Below are 12,219 nucleotides of genomic sequence, written 5' to 3'. Positions count from 1 at the left end.
GAAGTTCAAATTTGCGTAGCTAACCGCGATATTTTTGTAGAGTGTGATACATCATTGGATTCGTATTTTTTTTCTTTATTACCTCATATGGCGTCCATAAGAAAAAAAAATGACAATCGCGTCTCTGAAACAATGAAAAACAGAAAAAATCAGACGACACCATTAGAATCTTTATATTGGATAATGGCTTCGAACCGAATTTCGTGAAGTTATCTCCAGAAACAAATGAGTTATACAGAAAATCTCCATTTTTCAGTCTTTTCGAGATATCACAAAAACCATTGGAGATATTTTGGATCTGTTAACAACAACACACTAATCCTTAAATAATGCACCTTTTTTGTAAGTCAAGCCCCCCTGTATATCTAACGGTTTTCGGTCGTACCTGACAAAAAGATTAACAATACGAATTTTTCAACACATCTACAGATTTATTTCACAGAGTGTTTCACCAATAACTTTACATGCCATCAGTGCAAATAGAAAAACATTCTGTGGAGTCTCAAACGTTCGAAATATGTTCTAAGAATATTCGTTTGCTATCAATCGGCATAACTACTAAAAGATAAAGTCGCTTTTCGAGAATATGTTGTACCGGGTTTTTCACCATAATTTGACCCCCCCTTTAACTTTGTTACTAAAAGAGGTACAAAAAAATGTTTTCTACAAAAGTTTCACGAAATCGACTAAGGTTTTTCAAAATTATTTCACAAAACGAAATATATACAGAGTGGGCAACTTATTGATTGCAACTTCATTTTTTCAAATGGAACACCCTGTATATTTTTCTATATTTGATTAGCTCTTTTTCCCCTGATTTCGAATATATCACATCTGTTTGGTCTATCTCTTTTATTCTGAGTACCATAAGGTTTCAAATTTTAAGAACCACCTGGCAAGCTCAGTAATCAGTTTTCAAGTGGAAGGTGCGATAACTCAAAATGATCTTTTTTGAGTTACCTCGTTGGCGATGATTATGAATTAAATAACTTGAAATATATATATAAAACCATCACTTTATTTCCATATTCGGATTCAGAATCGATTGATCATTCAGAAAATATGAAAAAAGTATATTTTGCAAGATAAAAGCCCATTTTCTTGAAAATTCCAATGAAGACACAATTAGTGAGAAATTGTCTATCCTACATCTTATTTTGAAGAACAGTTGAATTTGCATAAAAATTTTTTGTAGAAAAACGGATTTTCCTCAATAACTTTCCATGGCTTGGTTTGATAGTTTTTTTAATAACATATTTGGATAGCCCGTGAAAAATACTATGATATTGATGGGTCATTTTTCAATTTTGCTTCGAGTATAAGTCACAAAATCCAGTGACACGCTTACGTGAAACATATCAATTCTTTTGCAAAAAACGAGTTCCCAACATTCATTTTTCATTCGCAAATTAAAAATATTGTCATTTTTCAATGTAGATTATATATTGAAGAAATTATGTGAAAACACCTTAAACATCGATGGTTGTCAGAGGAAAAATCAATAATTTCCATTCGAACTGGGCAGTGGCGTGGTGGTATTCCCTCTTAAACATAATTCCTCACAATAATATGAATTTCCCGATGAGCTCGTTGTTTTCTTCCCATTTTAAGAAACCGCTTGAATGAGGACTTATTTCGCACAATAAAAACATAAAAATTCAATATACAATATAATATATAACTAATTAAATGAGCAACTTACTTGAATTTATATTGTTGATCCAGATCAATAAGTGTTAGATGTATATTATTTCCTAATAGGTTTGAAGCTGCTTGCATGTTGTTGGCACAAATGATCGACAAAATCTCCATCACACAGTGCTTCACTGGTATTATTGCATTGGTATTCCTCAGTACCTTGTGTAATACATTAGTCGTTTCTAGTGAAGTGATACCTTCAATGATGTCTGACTTATGCATATATTCGAGATAAATTCCATGAATAATTTGAAGTATTTCTTCAAAGGAAACCCCTTCAGGGACAGAACAAAATTTAGGAGTAAAAGTAAGCAGATTGACTATAAAATGCTTGGTAGCACGTAGTTCCAACTTCTCGATAATAGTTCTATCTCTATTCAATAAGAGAAGTATTTTTATTCTCTCACTATCTTCTAGGAAATCGCAATTCCTCATGATGATCTGCATCGTCTTCCTAAAAGCTGAAAACTACTTTCGAAATTAGAAGGTGTTCAATGTAATGATGAGTAATCAGCCAGCAGTTATTTTGATACTTATGTAGGTATATATATATATTCTTTTGAGAAAGAGCAAATACAAAATATTAATTTCAAACAATCAAGCATATGTAGGTATAGATTTTTTTTGCAATTTTTCAATGAACAATCAACTGACCTAATGCGTGAAAATGTATAAATGGTGACAAGTTTCTCAAAAGATTCTGAAATGTGATTAAGGTAACAACTGAAAGGTGTTGGTATTGAATACAGATATTAAAAATATTTCGGTGAATTTATATAGGATAAAGAATTGGTAACATAAAATATAACATAATTTACGCTTGAGTGCAAGTTTCAGAAAAACTAATAATGCCGCGTACTAACTGGCGAACTGCAACTTGCAACATAAATACCCTAAAAAAAGGTCTGGCACAATTATTAATTCTATGTTCTGCAGATGATATTCCATATTCCTCGAAAAATTCCAATATTAAATTCATAACTATAATTTTCAATCTAATATAGAAAATCTGTAGAAGGAATTAATATTTGATCCCAACTCCAGATCATGTAGATATTGAATGGGTTAGGTATGTGTTGAAATATGCTCCAACACAAATATCTTCTTCTTCCTCATAATTTAACTTTTAGGCCTGTTTTTTACCAATATAGGTACAGAGTGATTCACCGGGATGGCCTATTAGACGTTAATGATAAACTAATCAAAATTTTGATCTTAAAATTTGCATGTTGCAATGATCTTTTTCCCTGAAATATTTTCAGATCTCTACAATTTCCAGTTATACCGGAATAGTTATTTATAATACAAGTGCAGAAGGCATTGATATTCTTCCACGAGTTCAAAATTAATGAAGTTCATGGTCTTCTTATGAACACCCTGTACATTTTTAGTCCAAACCGCAAACAACGTATTTGCAGAATCGAAAAAATAAAATTTTTCTCAAAATAGTAATTTACGTAACAAGTCCGGAAAATAGGGTTTTTTTGGACGAATAGACAAAATTCCAGGACGAGCGTAAGCGAGTCCTGGAAGTCTGTGAGTCCAAAAAAACCATTTTCGGGCGTGTTGCGTACAATATTTTTTCGGCAACCATGTAAAATAACACTATCGCTGCTGCTTTCCATATTTTATTACGATTGCGATCAAAAAACATGCAAATTTTTGACAACTAATTTCATATGAACTGTCAGCCGTTATCTCGGTTGTTATGGATTCTATGATTCTTTTCCGGCCTAGTCCGGGAAGTACGTACTTTCCGGACTAGGCCGGGAAATGCTACTTTCTCAGAGAAAAAGCGTCCGGGAAGTGAGCACTTCCCGGACGGTTGCCGAAAAAACCTTTTTCTGTCGAAAAATTCCAAAAAATGTGTCCTTATCGCCACCATTTTTTTCATAAGAATCCCATTCACTCATGAACTGTTGAGTTTTTACCCAAGGTATGGCATATTACCGAAATTAATGATGAAATAATATACTGGGTGTGACGTTTGAAATAAGGAAGTAATAGTCTGTTTTCGGTATAACCGGAAGTTGTAGAGATCTGAAAATATTTTAGGGAGAAAGATCATTATCTCAAATCCCAATATGAAGATTTTCAGCTCAAAATTATATTTAGTTTTCCATATAAACGTCTAATAAGCCAGCCTGGTGAAACCAGTCAAAAAAAGGAAACTTGCGTTCAAGCAGCATGTTATGGGGTACGTGATAGACCATAGGAATGAGGAAAGCTGTAGCGATTTCAATAAAAAAAGCCAAAAAGAAGAAATGCGGAAAATTTGGAAAATGAATTATGAAGCTCTTTCTAATTTATAAATTGATCTTGTGATCAGTGATTTTCAGTTGCAAAACATTAAATTCAATACATGTGTAATTGGGTCGTTAGACTTGTTTCTCTAAGATTCAATCATTTAATTGTTTTGCCAATTAGATCAACACATTATTAAGTGATTAACAGGTCCGTATTCACAATGATGGTGAATTCTAAGTTGGTACATAAAATGTCAAAAAGAATGAATATTGATCATTACCTTAGACACAACCCTCGTAATAATCATGAGAATCTAATTAAGCATTCAATATTCATATTGGTTCAAAATTTTTTATGAAATGCATAATTATTCAATGTTCAAGATTACAGTACCTAATCAAAGAAACTAATATGGATTTTTCAGGGATCAAATTTACTTTTAATTCCCCGAGGATTGAAAGTGACTCTTTATTCCATCAAATGAAGGATGAAAATATTTTTTTATTACGGAAATTAAATTAATTACTTGATCACTCTGCTATTATCAAATAGACATAAAAAATAAATCAGTGGCACTCGTTTGGGGGTATCGAAAACATTTACATGTTGGTGATCGAAAGATATCGAAAATTAGGATTCTGTATACTTTTTTGAAGTGAGTAACTTACCGCTGGATCCATCAGTTGCACCGGATTTTCCTCCAAGTATTGCAGGACATCAGCCAAGGAAATGACGCCATAAATCAGGATCCTGATATCTGCTAGTAATAAATAATTTAGAAGTTCCAAGGTCGTTTCTAATTGGAATGTTGGACGTTTTTTCCGGAATATTGCTTTCAACTGTTCAACATAATCCCCTACAACAATAAAAATGGTTGTTAAAACTAGCATGAGAACCCTTATTCGGATATTATCATCAATCGATCCATTTAATCGAAATTACAAAGAATTTTCAGGAAAGAAATTGATTGAAAAACAAAGAAAAATTTTTTTGCGAGACAAAAACAAACACAAATTGTTCAATCACAAATACAATTGTCAACTAAATAAAATAATTAAATTCAAGAAATTAAATTCAGTAATTTCTGGAAACTTGGACAACTTGTATAATCGAAATATTCAGCTTCCTCCAAGTGACTTTGGATATACTATAACAAAACATTCATATCTTTGGTAAATGACTGATGAATCTACTGTAAATAAAGAGCAGATGAATAATCTGAAAATAGTAGAGTTCTGTAGCAGTGATTAGTGAGTATAAAGTAGCAATTAAAGTGGAGAATTTTTCGAAATTCAATCCTATATTTTCTCGTGCCGACTGACTAATTGACTTATTTTTCCATGAGGGGTAGAGATTTCTAGTACCTCAGATGTCAAAAATACTGGTGTGTTCATTGAGATTTCATTTAAGATAACTCTGGCTACTTGGTTGGGCATGGGTCCCTTTTCCTCCTTAGAGTTGAGCTATACAAAGGATTGACCAATCAACGACATCCTTTCAAAATTTTCATTTAGATATTCTGTCAAAAGTTGATCGACTTTTGATTTGAACCCAAAACGATATGGGTTGAAAAACGACGTGAGCGCTAAGTGAGCGAAAGTGACAATTCAAAAAGATAGAGAATTTTCCAAGGAATACTGTGATGATATTTTCTCTTCAACTCCATATGAAACATTTTCGAGTAAAATTCATTTATCTACTCGACAATAGCTATTACGCCCCCTAGCGGTAGAGGTATGAACTTCAAAACTATTTCCAGTGTGTTGTCTAGTACATTTTAGTCGTAAAATTTTTTACCGCAATCTCTACGATTAGTGGATCCTGAGATATAGCCGCTTACCTCGTTTATTTGCCCACCCTGTACGTATCATTGATCTGACAGAAACAAAATTTTTGATATTGTTTATAAATATAAAAAATTAGATCATTGGTGTAACCCCTTCTTACAGACCCCTCCCAAAAAACGTAGTGCTTTTTTTGCTTGGGGGGGGGGGTAATCGAAAAAATTTTTTTGACGACAACGTTGACTCATGTCAGTAATGTGGGAAAAAGAGGTTTGATAACGAAGTTTGAAACTAATTACTCGAAATAATTTTTTTAATTACCAATTCTATCGTTCTTATCTTATACTAGGTGTTCCCGAATAGGAGAATTTTAAGAATAAAATATCCCATTTACATGATCCCGCAAACGCTTTAGTCTTCGAGATACAGAGTTTTTCTTGTTGTCCTACTTTTTTGTGATGCTTCACCAGTTTATCGAATCATTATTAATTTCAGCAACTGAATTGGTATAGTTATTCATAATACAAGTGCAGAAGGCATTGATATTCTTCCGCGAGTTCAAAATTCAAAAACGAGCCACGAAGTGGCGAGTTTTGGAATGAACGAGTGGTAGAATGAGCCTTCTGTACGAGTATTATACATTATTTTCTCTAATTCATTTCATTCTTATTGAAGTTAATGAAATATTTCCATGAATATCATTTAGTGATTTTTGAATCGAAAAATGTTGGTTGGCAGAACTGATTTCTTTAAGGCAAATTGATGAATTGACAGATAAAGCCGTGGCGGAAAGTTCGGAGTACCAACATATAATAATAAAATATAACCATGAAAACTGTGCGTTTCTGATATATTCTCGCACGATTTTGTTCTACAAGATGTGGAAGAATGAACGGAATAACCACAGAATTAGAGAAAATAAGTTAAAAACTCATAATTAATCAATTTCTCACTACTACCTAACTGAATCTTTATGATAATTTGGATTTTACTGAGGATTTCTATAGAGAGCTGTTTGAAATTTTTCTCGGAATCGATAGCAGATACGACAGAACTACAACAAACAAAAATTGTAGTAATGAACCAGAGTTTCGCATAAAATTTCTCTGAACTACTAGTGGTTCATTAAAAAGTAGTTCTGGAGGAAAGAAGCGGGCACCCTTCCAGAAAAAATTTACCCTGTAGATTTGCATTCAGAATTAGCATATCACATGATGAAAACTTCAAATTGGAAAATGTATACCAATTCTAGTTGAATATCTTGTGAAGGGAAGAAAAACTTAAACTTTGTTCCCTATATCTCAAAAAAAAAGCGTTTGTGGACTCATCTTACAGGACTTTTTTTCTTGAAATGATCCGAGAAATCTGTCATTTTCATTTGTAACTCCAATTTAGGAACACCCTGTAGATATAGTCAATTAAAAGCTGATCTCTTCACAAATGAATTGCAATTTGAATGAAACACAATGAATTGTTCAACACAGCCCAGAAAACTTTTCGAATTACTGCGAATTACTCAGTTCAGTCTTAGATAACTACATATTGGTGTGGGTGGGTGATAACCATCAGTACCCTTCATTTCTGCAGCCTCGAACGTAATAGTTATTTATAATACAAGTGCAGAAGGCATTGATATTCTTCCACGAGTTCAAAATTCGAAAACGAGCCACGAAGTGGCGAGTTTTCGAATGAACGAGTGGTAGAATGAGCCTTCTGTACGAGTATTATACATTATTTTCTCTAATTCGTTGCATTTTTATTGAAATTAATGAATCATTTCCATAAATATCATTTAGTAATTTTTGCATTGAAAAATGTTGGTTGGCAGAACTGATTTATTTAAGGCCAATGGACTAGTTTAGTGATGTTGATTATACTATATTTGACACAATAGAATTAAAATATAGAGCAAAACTGATAAATCAGTGAAAAAATTTTGAAAATCCATCAGTAAATGACTGAGAAATATATTATTTAAATTTACGTATTTTAGCGCGGAACGTCTTTGGTCTTGCCTGTGATCGCTACACCATAAATTGCGTTTAAATACTTAACCGCGCCAAGGCTCTCGCGCCGTTTGTAGTTGTACAGTGTAGTTTTAACTCGAGTTTTGTTTTTATGTCACCATAATGGAAGAAGGCTTCGTGAAAGGACAAAGTGACAATTTGCCTAAAATAGATATATTCGCAGTGATGGAGTTTTTTTCTTCAAATCCATCTTATGTCAGTGCAGAAATAAAAGGAGTTAAACTTTTCAAGTAAGTATCTACTTTTGAGTTTGCTTCATCATGGTTCAACTTATAACGATGATTTATTCAAAAAACGTTTCATAAACAGTTTGTAGTTGAGTACTGGTTGTTGAAGTCTATCAATGGCAAAACACATTTAAGTGAGGACTAAAAAGTAAAAAGAGAAAAAAGTAATTTATATGTATGTACAGGGTGTTCTGATTTGTTTCCGACAAACTGAAATGGGTGATAGATCGAATCATTTTAAGCAAAAAAGTTTCTATGAACATGGGTCCGGAAATGCTTCGTTTCCGAGATACAGGGTGTTGAAGTTGAAAAAATAATTCGCGTTTTCTTTAATATGTTTCGACTGCTTCGAAATCCTTTCATGGAATTATTTCTATTCAAATATTTAATTTAAATTCATTTTGAAAATTTCTAAGGCGAAATGCATGCAGATTTTCTATTGCCCACTAATAAGTAGAAGTGGTATGCTATGTAATTGTTGTTTTTATGTGTTCTGAATATTCTGTTTCCTGAAATATTGAGTTGTTGGGATGCTTTACGAATACTGAGTTTTTTTATTTTCTTCGAAGGTCTGTAAAATCCTATTTCTCCTCAGATGATTTCTTCTTTGTATGCTTCGTTCGGGCCTTTGGTAACCAAAACCATTTTCCTGTATTTGTTGATGAGCTATTAACTTAGTTGACTATAATTATAATTAATGACATCTAAATCTGACATGATTATTCTGGTTTTCCATGCCAATCACAATAGATTTAAAATGGCTATACACAATGACAGATTAAAAGTGTGTTTGTGTCATTAATTATAATTAAGTAAGTGGATAGCTTATCAACAAATACATAAAAATGGTATTGGTTACCAAAAGCCCGAACGAAGCATTCAAATAAGAAATCATCCACAGAGAAATAGGATTTTACAGACCTTCGAAGAAAATAAAAAATTCAGTATTCGTAAAGCATCCCAACAACTCAATATTTCAGGAAACAGAATATTCAGAACACTTAAAAACAATAATTACATAGCATACCACTTCTACTTATTAGTGGGCAATAGAAAATCCGCATGCATTTCGCCTTAGAAATTTTCAAAATAAATTTAAATTAAATATTTGAATAGGAATAATTTCATGAAAGGATTTCGAAGCAGTCAAAACATATTAAAGAAAACGTGAATTAGTTTTTCAACTTCAACACCCTGTATCTCGGAAACGAAGCATTTCCGGACCCATGTTCATATGAACTTTTTTGCTTAAAATGATGTGATCTTTTACCCATTTCAGTTTGTCGGAAACAAATCAGAACACCCTGTATATAGTAAGTTATTTCAGCCATCGTGTAACGAACAAAACACGACACGAACGGCACAAGTGATTGTACACCAATGAATTCGTAGTAAGCACTCTGCGAATACCAGTCGTCTAGTGTGTGACGTCACGACACTTACACGTACTATGAAATTATTCTTCCAAGCGCAACTTCAAAGTCCCATAACTTTTTCATTTCTAGAGATATTTCAATGATTCTTCCACATTTTTGTTTCATTTTACTTAAATTTTTAGAATTAATCCTCAACAAAAAAATGAAAACTAGTCCATTGATGAATTGACAGATAAAGCCGTGGCGGAAAGTACCAACATATAATAATGAAATATAACCATGAAAACTGTGCGTTTCTGATATATTCTCGCACGATTTTGTTCTACAAGATGTGGAAGAATGAACGGAATAACCACAGAATTAGAGAAAATAACTTTAACGTTACTTTAACGTGGAAAGCTAATCGACCGTATAGTAGCTGAAATTCTTACCGGGTAACGATGGACCTCAGGTACGAGTAATTTGACATGATGTATTGCCCTTATTCAAATAAGGGGTCATTAATGTCAGGTACGAGTACTTTGACATGATGTCTTGCCATTATTCAAATGCAAGGCCAGTAATGCCCATTTGGGGATTTGTCCAAAAGTTTAGGGAAAAATTTTGGGTTTACGGGGAATAAGATAAATAAATAGGTAATCATTCTCTTTATCTGTTAACTGAATGTATATAAGGACTTCCAAGTTCAATTGAATTGAATAATTTTCTCGGATGAAATTCAGCTATTTTTAATTTGGGAAACATTATGACAAAAACATTTTAAAAACTTGACAAATTCCTTCTTTATTTCCTAAAGAAGTTTTCGTAAGAATGCAGTCACTAGTTTCGTTTCATAAAGTTCTCTTTTGAATTAAGGAAAGAAAATTGAATATTTTTTTATTGCAATTAAACTCATAATTTCATTGAAAAATGTGTTCATAAATTATGAACGAAATGACCTCCACCATTCCTTATACAAGCACTTGCCTTCTTTTTTATTTTTCTCAGTTGTTACTTTCTGTCTGAAATTTACTATCAATCTTCTTGCTGCTTCATCTATTCTCTCCACAATTTGTGCATATGTATGTATTTCTCTTTCATACACTGTATCTTTTAAACATGAAAATCTAACGGTGTTAGATGCAAACAAATATATTCCAGTGAAATACTCTTTATTTTTATTCAGCAATGACGACGTTTCGGCTATTGTTTGTAGCCATTCTCAAGACATAATGAAATAAGTATTTTTACAACAGAGTAAGCACCATCGTTATTATTATTTGCATTCATGATATCTGAGATGCGAAAACATATATAATAATGATAATAATAAGAGTTTATTCAAAAAAAGTTTTTTTTTTAATTAAGTAAGAAATTAAGTAAGGTGAGAAATCTTTTAAAAAACACAAGAACTGAAATATCTCGGAAACTGTTAATTTTCGGATATCAATAAATATGGTTCAAATGACAGCAAATGAGTCATACTAACACGTCCTCCAAGGTTCACGTCTAATTTGGAAATACTCTGTATATTATACAAATTTCAAGGTTGTTTATAACAAATAAATGTTATTCCTAACAAATAGAAAACATCAATGTTATAGAAGTATACTGAGAAAAAACTTTCTTTTACTCATGAGAAGAGCACAATTATTAAATCAATAATAACTAAAACTAAGAAGAGAGGGGTTTTCCTAGAAGAATATTAATTGAAAGAAATTAATAAAAATACTTGAATGATGAATATTGCCTTGAAATGAGAATAATTTTTATCGATTATGAAATCAAATTCTCAAAATTTTATAGCCCTGAAACAATTGGAGTAAAGTCTCATTTTAACGATGAGAGTACTCTCACGATAGTACCTATACACCTATGATAGTAACTATCGCAGGAACTATTACCTTATTAACTACTCGATGGTTACTATAGCACTGTCGCGACAGCGTTATAGGAATATCACAATAGTACTATCATGAATAGTATCATCCTGAAAATAAACCCTAACATAGATAAGCAAAAATTAGAAGAACATTGGAAAATGTATTCTGCTGTCATATAAAATTTCAAAATTTAATAAAAAGACAATAAATATTTTTTTAATGACAAAATTACTTACCCTCCATCAAAGTACTCAGACGATGCCATACACTATTGCGATATTCTTCATCTGATTTACTATCTTTTTCAAGATCATACTTCAAAGATTCCTGAACTGTATTCAAATCCAATTCGGGGCTAAAATCTGATGATGTGAGGTCTTCGTCATCATGTCTATAGTAGCTGAATGGAAAGTAATTTGTTCCAAAAGATTTCTCCAAACAGTTTACTCCGAATTCTTCATGAGACAATGGTTTGTCGTCTTCTATTTCTCCATCAGAAGATAAAGGAACATCAGCCTCAGATTCGGCAGGATTCTTCTTGATGATATACAACGTTTTAATTCCTTCACCTATTAGTTCGACGTTCATTTTGAACAACACATAAAAAATCAAAATATTATGGAACTTTCATCACGAACAACAAGTGATGTACACTGGTACATGCAAATTGAAAATGAAACATACGCACTGGTTTCGAAGTACTTAAATTCTGAATTTTTCGTATTTTTGAAGGGTGGGGTAATACCTGGAATTGTAGGCGTTAGTACTCGTTATTCACACAGGCAATACCAAAACAATTACTTTCGACCCAAACTATGGAAGAATTTTGAGCCCAGCAGGTAAGAAATCTTTTGGCTCTTAAATGTTTCTGACGCTTAATAAATTGTTAGTGAATATTTTTATAATTTTTATATTATCTCCAAACTGAAAATTACTTCCAGAACATTGTCATGGGTTTTATTCTGCTATTAGTAGATAATATAAAATTTCGAAATATA

The 12,219-nt window shown here is 32.2% G+C and overlaps 1 protein-coding gene across 2 annotated transcripts in view; it reads right to left on the bottom strand.

Annotated features, from left to right (window-relative positions):
• The window catches only part of LOC123678918, a 49,735-nt gene extending 37,876 nt beyond the window's left edge, over positions 1–11,859 (bottom strand). For both annotated transcript variants that reach the window (XM_045616187.1, XM_045616188.1), the window contains exons 1-3: positions 11,458–11,859; positions 4,614–4,801; positions 1,703–2,166 (exon numbers count right to left, since the gene is read on the bottom strand). In XM_045616187.1, coding sequence (XP_045472143.1) covers positions 1,703–2,166; positions 4,614–4,801; positions 11,458–11,809 — 1,004 coding nt within the window. In that variant the 5' untranslated portion in view covers positions 11,810–11,859. The remainder of the gene's footprint in view (positions 1–1,702; positions 2,167–4,613; positions 4,802–11,457) is intronic.
• Positions 11,860–12,219: the final 360 nt, after the last annotated feature.

The sequence above is a fragment of the Harmonia axyridis genome, chromosome 4 (assembly GCF_914767665.1).
Source record: "Harmonia axyridis chromosome 4, icHarAxyr1.1, whole genome shotgun sequence".
NCBI classification, from domain to species: domain Eukaryota; kingdom Metazoa; phylum Arthropoda; class Insecta; order Coleoptera; family Coccinellidae; genus Harmonia; species Harmonia axyridis.
This window is presented reverse-complemented; position numbering and strand designations above follow the sequence as displayed.